General features: G+C 53.4%; 1 protein-coding gene across 4 annotated transcripts in view; it reads right to left on the reverse strand.

Annotated features, from left to right (window-relative positions):
• Window positions 1-15,997, reverse strand: part of GFRA2 (GDNF family receptor alpha 2) — a 227,732-nt gene that overhangs the window by 87,744 nt on the left and 123,991 nt on the right. For all 4 annotated transcript variants that reach the window (XM_088838008.1, XM_088838007.1, XM_088838009.1 and 1 more), the window contains 2 exons: window positions 13,491-13,805; window positions 6,629-6,712 (listed from right to left, as the gene is read on the reverse strand). In XM_088838008.1, the coding sequence (XP_088694134.1) occupies window positions 6,629-6,712; window positions 13,491-13,632 (226 nt within the window). In that variant the 5' untranslated portion in view covers window positions 13,633-13,805. The remainder of the gene's footprint in view (window positions 1-6,628; window positions 6,713-13,490; window positions 13,806-15,997) is intronic.

Consider the following 15,997-nt stretch of genomic DNA (forward strand, 5'->3'; position numbering starts at 1 on the left):
AGTGGAGCCTCCAACTAGAACACCCCAGAGGTGCAGAGAAAAGGGAACCCTCCTGCACTGTTGGTGGGAATGCAAACTGATACAGCCACTACAGAGATCAGTATGGAGATTCCTTAAAAAACTAGAAATAAATCTACCATATAACCCAACAATCCCACTACTGCACATATACCCCAAGGAAACCATAATTGAAAAAGATGCATGCACCCCAATGATCATTGCAGCACTGTTTACAATAGCTAGAACATTTAAGCAACCTAAATATCCATTGACAGATGAATGGATAAAGAAGTTGTGGTACATACACTCAATGGAACATTACTCAGCCATTAAAAGGAATGCATTTGACTCAGTTCTAACAAGGTGGATGAACTGATAGCCTATTATGCAGAATAAAGTATCAGAAAGAGAAAGACAAATATCGTATATTAATGCATATATATGGAATCCAGAAAGACGGTAGGGCTGAACCTCACTGCAGGGCAGCAGTGGAGACACAGACACAGATAACAGACTCGTGGACGCAGGGAGGGAAGGAGAGCCGACAAATTGCGAGCAGCGCTGAAACATTTACACGGCCGTCGGAAGGTCAGACAGCCAGTGGGGACTTACTGTATGACTCAGGGAGCTCAACTCCAGTCCTCCGTGACAATCCAGAGGCGGTGGGATGGGGAGGGAGATGGGAAGCGACGCTCAGAAGGGAGAGGACAAACATACACCCATGGCTGATCCATGTTGATGTATGGCAGAAATCAACAAAGCATCGTAAAGCAAGTATCCCCCAGTTAAAATTTAATTAATTAATTTTTTTAAAAAAGAACATCTGAGGAGTGCAGTTTGGTGCTCCGTGATGACCTACATGGACGGGTAGGATGGGAGGGGAGATTCAAAAGGGAGGGGATATATGTGTACACATAGGTGACTCACTTCGTGGTACAGCAGAAACTAACACAACATGATAAACCAACTATACACGAATAAACAAAATAAAACAAAAATTTCCTAAAAAAAAAAAAAATCCTCAGGCCTCTTCTGGGTCCATCCAAGCAAGATGGCCCACCCCAGAGGCTCACAGCCAACTGACACTGTCACTACCTGTCACTTCTTCCTCTAACCACTAACAGAAGGCCCAAGCCAGGCCTCTCACCAGCCACCCTGTGTTCCCACCTGATCACAGTGAGCTAAGGCCACAGAGGCCCAGCAGGCGCCCCAGGGACCCACTGTCCCCTAAAAATCGACCAGCCACCTCCCATTGCAGCCCCCACCCAGCATGAACATGGGTGAGAGGGAGCCTCATGTCCCCAAAAGCCATGCAACCATCTCCCATAAACAGGCTCCAGGCCAACCCTGCCTGAGCCACTGATGGCCTTGGAGAAATCACTCCACTGTCAGTTGTAAAAAGTGAAAGTTGCTCAGTCGTGTCCAACTCTTTGCAACCCCATGGACTATACAGCCCATGGAATTCTCCAGGCCAAGAAGCTACTTGTTTGAGTCCAATATCCCAGGTGCCAGGCCAGGAATCTACATGCAATTTCTCAATTTTTTATTGTCATTGTTGTTATTGTTTGGCCACTAAATTGTGTTCAGCTCTTTGCAATCTGATGGGCTGTAACCTGTAAGGCTCCTCTGTCCATGGGATTTACTAGGCAAGAATACTGGAGCAGTTTGCCATTTCCTTCCTCAGGGATCTTCCTGACCCAGGGATCAAACCCACGTCTCTTATGTTTCCTGCATTGGCAGGTGGGTTCTTTACCACTGAGCCACTGGGGAAGCCCAAATTTAATAGCAGGTATTTGTATTTACTGTTGTTGTCCTCTGTCCATGGGATTTAAAACCTGAGCAGGTAGGTGTTGCCATCAGTCCAGCATTGTGTAAGAAGAAACCAGGGCTTAGAGCTGAAGCACCAAACGAAGTCTGAGGAACACGATGGGCAGGGGGAAAAGCAGGACTGAGTCCTGGTGTAGACTGCCCCTTCACTTGGGGCTGCAGTTTCCCTTTTTGCCTAGTAAGGAGTGGGCTTAGATGATCTCTAAGTTCCCTTCCAACTATAGAAAAGACAAATTTGCATAAATTTACTCTGTACCCACGGATAAGATGGCTGGATGGCATCACCGACTCAGTGGACATGGGTCTGGGTGGACTCCGGGAGTTGGTGATGGACAGGGAGGCCTGGCAGGCTGCGGTTCATGGCATCGCAAGGAGTCAGACACGACTAAGCGACTGAACTGAACTGACCCATGTATCTGGCAACACCTGCATCAGGTGCCCAAGGCCCCAGAGGCCCCCAGCTTCACCAAGAACACAGACAGAGTGCCCACTGACAGCCCAGTCAAGGCCCCTGCCTGCCACTTCTCCCTGGCCCTGAGGCATGGCCCAGCAGTCAAGAGGGAAGCCACTGCCTGGCCCGCCCAGGCCCTGCATCCTCACTTTTATGGCCTCACCCCATGTAGATGAAGCATTTCCTTTCCCTCACTGTTCGCATCACCCCTCGCAACCTCTGAGAAGCCTGTGCACAACAACTAGAAAATAGCCCCCACTTGCCGCGACTAGAGGGGGGAGGAACAGCTAGAGCGCACAGGGGAACAAGGACCAGCACAGCCAAAAATAAATAAATAAAGAGACAGTAGCAACTCAGCCCCAAAGATGCAAGAGCACCCTCCCCCAAGTCCCTGGGCTCCAGATGGAAGCATTACAGTCTGGAGAATTCCCAGTTCTGCCCCTCACCACAGCCTTTCCCCATCGAGATGGAGGAGGGGGCAGCCTAAGACCACATATAAATGTGTGGAAGGGTAGGGGGCAGTGCTCCATACAATGCTATTGGGTGGCAGCCTTATCATCCTGAAGCATCAGTGCAGGACCTGGTGTATCCCAGGCCGGGCCTCCCCAGCCAGCGAGCCACAGCTGGGTCATACATCTGCCCAGATTTTGAGCCCTCAGCCTCCTGGGCAGCCAGACAATGGCCATGACCATCGGAGCTCCAAGCTGCTCTACTCCATCCTATAGATGTAAAACACCACCATTGTCGGTGCGCCTTGATGAGGTCAAGCCTGCTCTAAGCTCACACCTTCCTTTTTCAGAAAAGAGACGTAAGGTTTGGAGCAGGCATGTGACCTGCCCAAGCCCATCAGCTGATCTGTGGCAGAGACTGTGCTGGAATCAGGCTCCCAGCTCCCCACTCAGCCTTCTTTCTGCTGCGTGACGCCTACCACGGTCTGCTTGGTTTCTTGGTGGCCAAGTTTCCCTCAGATAAAGCCACCCATGCACCAACTCGAGGGCTGCTCTGGGTGAAGCAGGGGCAGCAGGGGCAATGAGGGGGAGCCTTGCCCTCACTGTGGGGAGCGGTCCCCAGAGCCCGGGGATCCAGGGTCGTGCGGGGCCCAGTTATGTCTGAGCAGCAGGTAAAGGATGCTGATTGAGTGAGCTGCAGACCAGCGATCTCCTCATTTGTCTTGTCAACCTCCTTGTCCCACAGAATGCCAAATCCATTACAGAAAGATTTTCTGCCAGGAAGATACTTAGTGTCAGTCCAGGAAGCAGTGGAGGTCCCAGCTCAGGTGAGGACCTCTGACCTTCAACCTCCAGGGAGCAAGCCAAAGCCATTTATTCCCTGGCGGTAAATCCAACTGGACATGGAACAACATGGGAAATAGATGGGGAAACAGTGGAAACAGTGTCAGGCTTTATTTTTTTGGGTTCCAAAATCACTGCAGATGCTGACTGCAGCCAGGAAATTAAAAGACGCTTACTCTTTGGAAGGAAAGTTATGACCAGCCTAGATAGCATATTAAAAAGCAGAGACATTACTTTGCCAACCAAGGTCCGTCTGGTCAAGGCTATGGTTTTTCCCGTGGTCATGTATGGATGTGAGAGTTGGACTGTGGAGAAAGCTGATCGCCGAAGAATAATGCTTTTGAACTGTGGTGCTGGAGAAGACTCTTGAGAGTCCCTTGGACCGCAAGGAGATCCAACCAGTCCATTCTAAAGGAGATCAATCCTGGGTGTTCATTGGAAGGACTTATGCTATAGCTGAAACTCCAATACTTTGGCCACCTCATGCGACGAGTTGACTCACTGGAAAAGAGTCTGATGCTAGGAGGGATTGGGGGTAGGAGGAGACGGGGATGACAGAGAATGAGATGGCTGGATGGCATCACCGACTCGATGGACATGAGTTTGAGTGAACTCTGGGAGTTGGTGATGGACAGGGAGGCCTGGCGTGCTGTGGTTCATGGGGTCACAAAGAGTCGGACACGACTGAGCGACTGAACTGAACTAAACTGAGCTGAACTGAAATCCAATGGCTCCCGCCCAGACAGTGGCACCTTAGCTTGGGGTGGGGTGGGAAACTGGTAGGTCAGATTGCTAGGATTTCCCCATCACAGCATCCACATGCCAACCACCTCCTCAATCTGCTGGAGGCCTCGAGCACTGCCTCCAAAAGAGTGGCCCAAGGTGGTTTTCTATCCAAAACTAATCAAGAGATGTGAGAATCAAATGTCTGTGCTAGGAGGGGCCTCAGTCAGTCTATCAGCCAGTTCAGCCCCTGAGAGACAGGCGAGGCTCATCACAGAGTCATCACAAAGCCATAAACAGAGACAAGATGGGTACCTCAGCCATCACCCCGTTGCAGGGTGTGAGAGTGAGCGCCCAGGGCAGGCCACTCCATGCAGGGACCATCTGTGAAGTCACCATTCCATCCACTGCCATCCCCGCCACTACCAGTGCCCAAGGGCACGTCCAAATGGTCAGTCTTTGGCCACTGCCTCCCTTTTCATGGGTCCCAGGATTTCTCCCACCAGGTACATGTGTATCACCACCTCTTAATCTCTTAGAGCATGCCTTCTCAACAGAAAAGGAGGGTATCAGCCCTAAAGGAGCAAAAATGGGCTCCTGGATAAGCAAAAAAAAGGAGATATGACAGCGGCATGTGGCCCTCCAAACCTCAACCCTATCTGACAAAATTTTATTACTTGGCATTGGCTATGGACTGAATTGTGTCCCCACCCTAAATTCATGATGTGAAGTGTTAAACCCCCAGTGTGACTGTATTTGAAGACAGGGCTCTTAGGAGGAAATTCAGGTTAAATGAGGCCATAAGGGTGGGGCCATGATCCAATAGGATTACCATCCTCATAAGAAGAGGAAGAGGTCTTTCTTTCTCTTTCTCTCTCTCTCTCCCCGTCTCCAGAAACCAAACATGCCAGACCTTGACCCTGGACTTCCGGCCTCCAGAACTGTGAGACAATAGACCTCCAGCCCCCAGAACTGTGAGATAACAGACTTCCATCATTTAAGCCATCCAGTCTAGGATATTCTTTTATGGCAGCCCCAGCAGACTGAGACTATTTCTCTCTTTAGAATTAACTTTTCTCCTTAAAGGGGCAACGATGAAAAAAAAGAAAAATTTGGGAAATACTGTCCTGGAGAATTCTTCATTGGAAAGGGCCGAGGGTCTCACTAGAGAGTCTTTCACAGTCTAGAGTTGTGCTTCTCAGCTGGCAGTGGCTGTGCCCCTCAGGGGATAAGTGGCAGTGTCTGGAGACGCACCGGGTTGTCAGTTTCGGGGGCTGCTCCTGGCATCCAGTGAGTAGGGGCCAGGGATGTTGGTAAATACCATACAGTACACAGAACAGTTCTGCCACAGAGAGGATTACCCAGGTCAACGTCAACAGTGCTGCTGTTGAGAAACCTTGGTTTAGAGCAAAAGAAACTTCAGAATGTTTCACATACTGTCAGAAAGTGCCTAGAAGCCTGAGATTTGGGGCCCTACACTCACAGGTCTTGGTGAGAAAGCCCACCCTGGTCCCCTCTAAGCACGACTGATGACTCCAGAAAGCTCATCCCAGCCTCCACAGAGTTCCCAAGACCAGAAGGCCCTCCCCAGTGCCCAAGTAGGGGTAGGCTGCCCTAGGCCCTTTGGTCACCCAAAAGCCAGAGGGAACAAGGTCAAGAAGAAAGAACCAAAAAAACTCACAGGGCTCCTACACACAGACCATGGCAAGCAAACTGGAGCTCAAATGAGCCTTCTCACTCCCTAGGCAGCCTGAGGCAGGAGTGGCCAGGGAGCAGAGGCTCTCCTCAGAGGGATTTCAGAAGCAGAGTGCCCAGGGGAGAATTTCCGAACAGAATGGACGATGGTGACAGGAACACAGGCCACCTCAACTAACAGCTCCCACAAGCCCAGCAGCCTGCTGAGCCCTGGTCAACCACTGGTTCATTCTGACCCTACAACCATCCAACAAGGTAGGTGCCCTCCCCTCTGCACCAAAGAGCCAACCGAGGCACAGAGAGGCTGAGCAAATTTACCAAAGTAGAGCAGCTGGAAAGGACCCAGCCAGCGAGATGAGTGACAAAATGGGAAAGCAACACCAGGTGTCAGATTCGAGACCTCCTGCACGGCAGGTCATTCGAGGTCATTCCCATAAATGCTTTAGGCCACGCACAACCTCAGTGGTAGTGAGAAGCGGGGAAGGTGTCATGGTTTTCTCTTTACAGATGAAGACCCCAGGCTTGGAGGTGTTCAGGGGCTGACTGGCGAGCAGACATCTCACCCAAGCCCCACGGTTCAATCTGCGAGCCCCAGGGGATCTGAGCAGGACTGGCAAGGCCCCAGCGCAAGCCCACTCACCTGAGAAGATTGAAGCAAGCCTGAAGATGTCCGAGAGGCGGGCGGTCACCGGCTCATAGGGTGAGGCTTCATAAAACTCCTCACCTGGAAGAGAGAACCACATCAGGCCAGGTTCACATCCTGCCCAAAGCGCTGCACACTTCACATGGGCAAGGTATTTCTCTCCAACCAGAGCAGATCAGACTGCCCAATACAGCTCTCTCGTGACTCCCTGCATGCCCCAGCCTCTTCTAAGGACTTCCGTATGCTTCTGGAAAGAAGGCACAAGCAAGGTGGTACCCTGATAACCCATGGAAGGTCACGTATTATACAAATCCCAGGATTTGAAGCCGAAGGACCCTCCAACAGTCATTTAGTACAACTTCCTCATTTCACAGGAGAGGGCTCTGACATGGCCCAGAGAGGTGAAGCAACCTGCCTGCGATCACACAGCTCCTTGTGGCAGACCTAGAGCTAACATACTGGCCCTGACACTAACATCCTCTCCCATCACACCAGGCTGGCTCTGCCCAGGTTTACTAGGGTGCATGCATCCTCAGTCAAGTCTGATGCGACTCCATGGACTATAACCCACCAGGTTCCTCTAACCATGGGATTCTCCAGACAAGAATACTGGAGTGCAGTGCCGTTTCCTTCCCCAGAGGAGCTTCCCAACCCAGGGATTGAACCCACCTCTCCTGCATTGGTGGGCAGATTCTTTACCACTGAGCCACCTGGGAAGCCCATACCCCGGCTTAAGGGGACAGGATTTCCCCATTGCTTCCCACCATGTCACCAGGAGTGACTGGCTGAGGTCCACTGGACAGAGGCCTGACCAGTGACTCCTGTGTGCCTCCCGACCTGTCTTCCCCTCCACCTGCTGCCTCTCCCCCAGGCTCTGGGGTGCACCGGAGGCCCAAGGATGTGAATGAGTGACAGCAGATAAACGGCAGATGACTGCCCTGGAGACCCACCACCACCTCAGCGGGACTCCTGCCCCTCCGCCAGTGCCTCAGCAGGAAAGGGAAGATCCTCAAGACGGACATGATGGTGAGGAGAAATCAATGGATAATCACTCAGACTGTGTGTGCATGCAGAGGGGGCGGCGGAGACAGGTGATGACCACAGCCTCACACATTGATTTCCTGTCCACCTGAGGCCCAGAGCCACAGGCAAGCTCACCACCTAAAGAGGAGTCCATGGGGGTGGCACCCCTGGGGGCCACCTGCAGGAAGGGGCCGGCCTCCGGGGGTGGGGGTCTTGGAATCTACTTGTTCAGCCAGGCCCCAAAGTCACTCACAGGCTAGCCCCTGACCAGCTTTCTGCTGGTCCAGGGACAAGGCATCTCTACACTATACTAGAATGACCCCCCAAAAAAAGGGTACAGACCCCCCAGAGGACATGAAGAAAGAGCATGCCCCCCGAGAAGTGCCCCCACCCTTCACTGTACCTCACAAGAGCACCCTTAGGCCCCGCCCAGCACAGCACACAGGGCACCTTATGCACAGGGGGTGCCCACTGGTACCTGCCTAATCCAAAGGTGACTCTTTTGTCCAGGCCTGTCTCCAATCCCACCTCCCCCCGGGACCTGCAGGGCCATCAAGGGCTTGCAAGATCTCAGCATCCTCCCCTTTGCCCACCAGCACTGGAAAAACTCCCTGGGGTGGGCGTACCAGCCATGCTAGCCGGTGCGAACAAATAACGAGAGAACTTAGGAAGTGCTTTTGTAATAACAATGAGGTTATGTTGTGCTTTCTTCATACCGGGACTATTAAAGTGCTTTAGATGTACTAACTCATTTAATCCTCTTAATTTCCCCAGGGGCTAGGCGCTACTATTCTCCCTATTTTTCTGATCAGGGACTGGGGCATGGGGATGCTACAGCACTTGCCCAAGTCACACAGCTGGTGAGTGGCAGAGCTAGGTTTCAAACCCAGGCTGTTAGCTCCAGAGTCCAAGTACTCAACCAGTATGAATACTGCCTCCAAAAATAAAAAGTGTTATCGAAACCAGATCCTTAAACAAGTACTACCAACCCTGAAGATTCATTGGAAGGACTGAGGCTAAAGCTCCAAAATTTTGGCCACCTGATTCAAAGAGCCGACTCATTGGAAAAGACCCTGGTGCTGGAAAGACTGAAGGCAAAAGAAGGAGGCAGCAGAGGATGCGATGGTTGGATGGCATCACCAACTCAATGGACATGAGTTTGAGCAAACTCAGGGAAATAGTGACAGACAGGGAAGCCTGGCGTGCTGCAGTCCATGGGATCACAAAGAGTCGGACACAACTGAGCGACTAAACAACTCTTGCATAACTTTTCACAGAGCCGTCTTCTCCTGGTTGGAGAAGGACCACATCCATATGTGACTACTGGAAAAACCATAGATTTGACTATATGGACCTTTGTTGGCCAAGTGATGTCTCTGCTTTCCAGGACAGTGGAAAGGGGTCTACTTAGAGGTGTCAGGGGCCTGGTCCCACCAGCAGCTTGCTGTGTACCCTGTGAGGCCTACCATACCTCTCTGCATCTCAGCCTCCTGCTAGAATGATCTCGAGGCCCTTGGCAGTTGGGACTGTCTGAGAGCTCGGCTCCCAGCTCTGCCCACACGCTGAGGTCCTCAGTCCATGCAGTGAGCTCAGCCTCAGGTGGGGAGGTGACAGGTAAGGCCTCTCTCTTGGGGGCAAAAGGTGGGACCAAGTCTCCAGGAACTGCATCCACCAGCAGGGACCCTGGAGAAGCAAGAATCTAAGTGCAAACCCACGTGAGTCTCTCCACTCCTTGATCCTCTCACCTGCCCAGGCCCAAGTCAGGTTATCAAGAATGTTAAGGATCCCTGGGTCAGGAAGATGCCCTGGAGGAGGACATGGCAACCCACTCCAGTATTCTTTCCTGGAGAATCACATGGATGGAGGTGCCTGGTGGGCTCAGCCCAAGGGGTTGCAAAGAGTTGGACACAACTGAAGTGACTTAGCACACACACATGCGCAAGGAATCAGAAGGAAATGCCTGCCTCTCCCTGGGAGACCACTCTTCCTACTCCAGGAAGAGTCCCCTCTCAGGAAGACTCTGTCCCTCAGAGGAACACCACCTGCTGTTATTAATAAAAGGCCTCTGGGTTCCCCAGTCAGCCCTGGACAGAAACCGGTGGCCCCCAAGACCCAGGGGAGGGGACTGAGCAGTCTGCAAGGGGTAGGGAGCATGGTTCTGAGGAAGGAGAAGAGCAGGGGCCTGCCTTTCTAGAGTGGACCCAAAGAAGGGCCTCCCAGACTATAGATGCCCACACAGGGCCCATGGCTTCCTCAGTGCTCTCGCCCTCTGAAGCACACAGGAGGTGTTTAACAGATGCTTGTTGAGTAAATGAACCAACAAACCATCTCAAGCAGTGGGATCCAGAGACTCTACAGTCAGAGCCTCCTGGGTTGAAAGGGCCTTGAAGACATGGCAGAGGGCATCATAAAATGCATATTATGCTTATTGTTGTCATCAAAACACCTCAGCGCCCAGCTCCAAGCAAGGTCCCCAGTGCGCTGATATTGTGATGCCAAGGGTGCCAGTCCAATGGGAAGGGTCTCCAGTGGCCCACCCAGCTCTCTAGCCCTGAACTCTTCTATCCCTCCCTTCCCATTCTGCACCTACAGCAAGCCCACCCCCCTTCTTCCCAGTCTCCCTTAGGATGAAACTAAAGGCCGTGGAAAGAAAGCAAAAACCTAAACAAACCAGCTTGTTGAATCGGGGCCTTTACTGTTTTGTGCATGGGGAGAAGGAAATGGCAACCCACTCCAGTATTCTTGCCTGGGAAATCCCAGGGACAGAGGAACCTGCAGGGCTACAATCCATGGGGTCGCGAAAGAGTCGGACATGACTGAGCAACTAAACAGCAACATGGACTTGTCAGTTTCTGTTATGTGGGTTTTGTAAGAAGTTAAACAAGTAAGTCTTATTTTGATAAATATATATTCTGTGCATGGAGTCAGCCTGGGAGGGTAGGGGGAAGCCAGCTCCCTGTCTCACAGAGAACAGAGGGCCCCTCTCTTGGCAAATTTCAAGTTCTAGGACTCCAGGTTGCCAGCAACAGAGAAGTCACCACTCAGTTCATGAGGAATTACTATGTTACTAATGGTGGTAATACTGTTAATAATTCCAAGCCCGTTTATTCCTAATTTCAGGGCAAATTTGAAACCTCTGAGCCACTGGTCAGGAACCCATCACTATCCAGGCTCCACCCTGGGCCCAGCTTCCTCCTGCCCCTCCAGCAGCTGGGGCAGGGGAGGCGGGGTGATGACCCTCAGATTCCAGGCTGACACCTCCCCGCCCCTCCCCCAAGGGCACAGTTCCACATCACACCCCTCTCTCTTCACCTCAGCCTCTCCATCGCTTCTGTCTTACTTTAGAATTTAAACAACTCGACTCTCTTTTTTAAAAAAAGTCACCCTTTGTTCTTCTCTATCTTCACATGCTTGCTAAGTGACTTCAGTCGTGTCCAATTCTTTGCGACTGCGTGGACTATAGACTGCCAGGCTCCTCTGTCCATGGGATTCTCCAGGGAAGAATACTGGAGTGGGTTCCCATGCCCTCCTCCAGGGGATCTTCCTCACCCAGGGATGAAACCCACGTCTCTTTTGTCTCCTGCATTGTCAGGTGAGTTCTTTACCACTGAGCCACCTGGGAAGCCCTCTATATTCACACCAGAATTCAAGAAGTTGTCCACAGTCATCATTCCCTGTTCCCCAGCTCCCAGGCACCCCCCTAAGCAGGCTTCTACTCCCAGTGGCCACCCAAGGAGCTCACCCCAAGGGCACCAGGTACACTCTCCATCTCTCTCCTATTGGGCCTGAAGTCTCGGAGGCTGTTGACCCACCTCCTTGCTGACAGTGAGCTCCTTCCACGGGGCTCCCTCCCACCTCACCCCCACCCCAGGGCCTCCTCATCACCCCTGCAGCCCAATGATCCCAGTAGCTCAGTTCCTAACCTCTTCCCAATGTGACTGTACCCAATCCCTTGGCCCCAGTTACCACCTGCAGGCTGCTGGTGACTTCCTTTTTATTTTTTATTGTATTTGATTTACCACATTTTTATTTATTTTTGGCCACACCCTGCAGCATGTGAGATCTCAGTTCCCCAACCAGGGATCGAACCCACACCCCCTGCATTGAAAGGCGGAGTCTTTGTCACTTCCAGAGAAGTCCCTGCTCATGACTTCTCAATCCTCATGTCCAGTTCCCCTTCCTCACCTGAGCCCCAGCCTTGCACAGCCAGCTGTCTACAGGGCAGGGCCGATGGGGTATACATATCCCAAAACAAATGCATATCTTCAGGCCTCCCCCGACTCAACACCTTTGCCATAACGGGCCCTCTCAGCCACTCAGCTGCTCCAGACAGAAGACCGGGGGCCCTCCCTGACTCCTCTGGCCTTTCACCAAGACCTGCTGATTCCACCTCCTAGGAGCTCTTAGATCCTTCTTTCCTTCCACTGTCCTCGTTCAGCCACCATATTCCTGGCCTGCCCCACAGCAGCACCCTCCAACAGTCTCTCCAATCTGCTCTCCTGTTGGAACCACGTGAACTTTGTCCTGAAGCAGAGATGATCACATAAAACCTCCTAGGGGTGCTGCCCACCAGATCCAAACCCCTTCCATCTCTCCTCCCCCATCCCCACTTCCACCTGCCTCTAGGAGGCGGTAGTGGTAAAGAACACATCTGTCACGCAGGGGACAGAAGAGATGAGGGTTCAATCCCTGGGTCGGGAAGATCCCCTGGAGGGCATGGCAACCCACTCCAGTATTTTCCCCTGGAGAATCCCACGGACAGAGGAGCCTGGTCAGCTAGAGTCAGACACGACTAAAGCAATTTAGCACCACTGAGTTACCTGCATGTCTATAAGGAAGGTCAGCTAACCTACGTTACATGCCGCCCTTTGCCCAAGCTCTGCCCCCCACCTCCCACACTCTCCCCACATGCCTTCACGAAGTAACTGCACCTCACTCTTTATTCTCAGCCTGAAGGCCGTCTCTTTCAAGAAGGCTCTCTAGATTTTGCAAAAAGGGGTTAGACGCCTTTCTTTGGCTCTTCCAGAGCCCCCAGTGCCTTCCAACAGCACTCACTACGTCACCAAACAACAGAAAGTCCCTGACTTATCTGTGTCCCTGCCCCCCAGACTAGGAGCTCCACAAAAGCAAATGCTGCTCCAGCTGCTCTCGACTATTAACGCCTAGCAGCCAGGAAACTCTCAGTAAACAGCTGTTGAATTAATAAGTGAATGTCTGATCCAGGAGGCCTGCAAATCCTCCACACCCTAGTCTGGAAGGGGAGGAAATGGGGGAGGTGTTTGGTGGGTGAGAGGTTTACAGGTTTGGCCTTGGACCTTGCAGGAGGGCTTGCCCAGGGCTCTGGGACCTGCTGCCCACGTGCCCTCCAATCCCTGCTGATGGTGCCTAGGCCAGGCCAGGGGTCAGGAAGCCACAGGAAGGGCAGGCCTCCTGGAAGCAGGCAGGCAGGAGGGGGGCAGCAGAGAGTGGCAGGGGCTGGTCTGCTCACATGCAAACCTCACAGCTCTGCCCACATGCAGCCAGTCCCTTCTCTCTCCTCTGTCCTCTCTTCTCCCACCTGGGCACTGTGGCCTCACCTGCCCTTGTTACCACGACACACCAGCCATCCTTGGTTCACTACCCATCCAGACCCCCATCCCCTCTCATTCCACCACCCTGACCTTTTCTCTTCCCTACCTCCTCCTTGTCTGTCTCTCCAACAACATCTGCGCCCCCTAAGGCAGCTGGTTACCTCCTCTGGGTGCTATGTTGCCCAGGAGGTGGAGAGAGACACAGCTGGCCAGCCCGTCCCATTACCAGGCCCTCCCACTGAACCCAGGACCCTGGCCGGCCTTACCCTCGGTCAGCCCCAGGTGAATGCTCCAGTAGATCTGCAAGCACTGCAGCTCCTTCTTCATGCCCCGTTTGCAGCGGCAGTCATAGAGCGGGCTCTCCTGCAGCACCTCCAAGGCTGCCTGGCACTCCTTGTTGGCCAGCATAGTGTTGCGGTCCCGGCCGGCCAGGCACTGGCGCAGCGTACGGTAGCGGGAGCTGCAGTTGGATTCGGCCGCGCACAGCTCATTGGCCCGGACACAGTCCACTGGGGGGCGCCAGCTGTGGAGCTCGGGGCCCTGCGGGGAGGAAGGGCTGGCCAAAGAGCGGAGGGTCTCGTCTGGGTGGTGGGGAGGGAAGACAAGCATGAATGAGGGCCGCAGTCTCCGACCCCAGAGGCAGGCCTGGGGGCCCTTCTGGGAGAGTCACACCGGTTCTATTCAGCACAGCGAGGCCGACTCAAGGCTTCCCGCCCCAGCAGGTCAGAGCAAGGGCTGTTAAAGGGGCCCAAGATATACCATCTCTCCTCAGACCCCAAAGGAGAAAAGTTGTCTTCGGCCCTGGCCCTACATGACCCTTTCCTGGTTCCTTCCACGGCCCTAGGCCCAGGAGCACAGCCCAGAAGAGCCAGAGGCCCCACCCAGACCACAGACAGTCTAAGATGCCAGGAGTCCAGAAAAGGATCCCACGACCTCAGCAGAGAGCTGGCGGCTGATGGGCCTCCTAGGGCAGGCCAAGGGGAGATCTCAGTTTCAGAGTAGCCAGGCCTTCTGCCAGCAACCTCAGGTCCAAACAGAGGTCTGACCAAGGAACCAGGTAGGCTGACTGGTTAACTCTCACAGCCTGTTGGGCTCTCAAAGACCAGATCAGTCCCCGCATCCCACCCTCAGAAAACTGAGGTCCAAAGAAGGGATGTGACAACTCAAGGTCACACACAGGCTAAAACAGCCCTTCCGTCCGCCAGTCTATCCATTTCGAGTCCCCAGACTTCATAAGGAGGCAGTGAGAGACAAGCCTGACCCCGTGGTCTGAGGAGAGTTCAGAGGGAAGCATTCCTCTGGGGGACCCGGCCCTCCACACCATCCTGTCCAACAGTGTGGCCAGAGACAAAATCCACCATGGAGACAAGTCCCACCCCAGCTCCCCCCAAAAATGCTGGGGGCCAAGCAACTCCATCCCACCACTCCCACAGACACCTCTGTGTCTCCTTCTCTCTCTCATTTCTTTTCCTCTTTCTCTCCTCTCCTCCCCACCCTTCCTTGACGCCCTCTCCCCTCTGTCTCTCCTTCTTTCCTCTCCTTCCAGAAGCCAACTAATAAGTCAGCTGCAAGTGAACCCTGGCCTCACACATGGACCCTCGCCTCCCCAGCATGGTCTCCAGTGTCCAAACCCACAGTCCTCAGAAGGGAAAGGGTCGGGGAAGGAGATACGGAGGGGAAAGGCACAGAAAGGGCTGCTTGGTGCTTCCAAAAGCAAGGTCCCCAAACAGACATCATCCCAGTCCCCTGGTCCCCTCCAAGCCCCTCACTCAGATCCTGCCCCACAAAAAGGCCATCCCATGGCCCGGAGCCAAGATTGAATTTTCCAGGACCAGAAGAGTGATGAGGGGGCTTCCCCATTCCATTCTGCCCCGAAACATAATAAGAGCCTAGGCAGAAGTCTCCCCCATCCCCTAATCCCTAAGAATCTCCTCCATTTTGACCCAGAACTCCCACTTCTCACTCCTTTCTCCCAGGAGGCCCTGCTCAGGGAGCAGCTAGCACAGGGAGACAGCGACACCTAGAGGCAAAGTGCTGCACTGCAACCCTGTCACTACCCGCAGGGCCAGCGAGGGGAAAGGCAGCTAGAAATGAACTCCTGGTGGGCCAGGCCTATCCCACCAAGAGAGAAGAGGGTGGGCCTGGGGTGGAGAAAACCTCAGGGTCCACAATAAAAGACTTTCTTTCTCCAGCTGACCAGACCTCTACTTCAGGACAGGAGGAGCTGAGTTATGGCCAGGCTTGAGTAAGACCACTAAAGAAACCAGCATGAAATGTGGGCATAGACAGTGAGGCATCTGCCCAGGGTAGGATGGAGACGCCCTCCCACCCAAGCCCAGGTGAGGGCTTTATTGCCAGGCTTCAGCAAATTCCTGGCTCTCTAAGCAGGACTCGGTTGCAACAGGGCCCTCCAGGATCAGCTCTGTTGACCAGGCCTCACCTGTACCTGCTATTCCACCTAGCCAACCAGGTAGCCAGCCTGCTGGAGGACTGGCCCAGCCCTGGGCCTTCCACTGACTCTCCTCACCCCAGCATCCCAGCAGGCGTCTCCTCTCCCACCTTGGCATTACCTGAGGCTGCACGGTGGGAGATAAAACAAGAAAGTGGCCTCCTCCCCAGGTTTAAACATTAGTACCCTAGCCTAGGAAACTGGGGCAATAAGGATGCTTCCTTCCTGCCCTACAGGTGGGTCTACAGCCCCAAGAGATGATCCTTCTAGAGTCCTGGGCTCCTGTGCCTAAAGCAAGGGCTTCCCTCTTCCTTTCAGCTCCCG

The sequence above is a fragment of the Moschus berezovskii genome, chromosome 7 (genome assembly GCF_049115385.1).
Source record: "Moschus berezovskii isolate FMDL1 chromosome 7, NW_MosBer_1.0, whole genome shotgun sequence".
In the NCBI taxonomy this organism is placed as follows: domain Eukaryota; kingdom Metazoa; phylum Chordata; class Mammalia; order Artiodactyla; family Moschidae; genus Moschus; species Moschus berezovskii.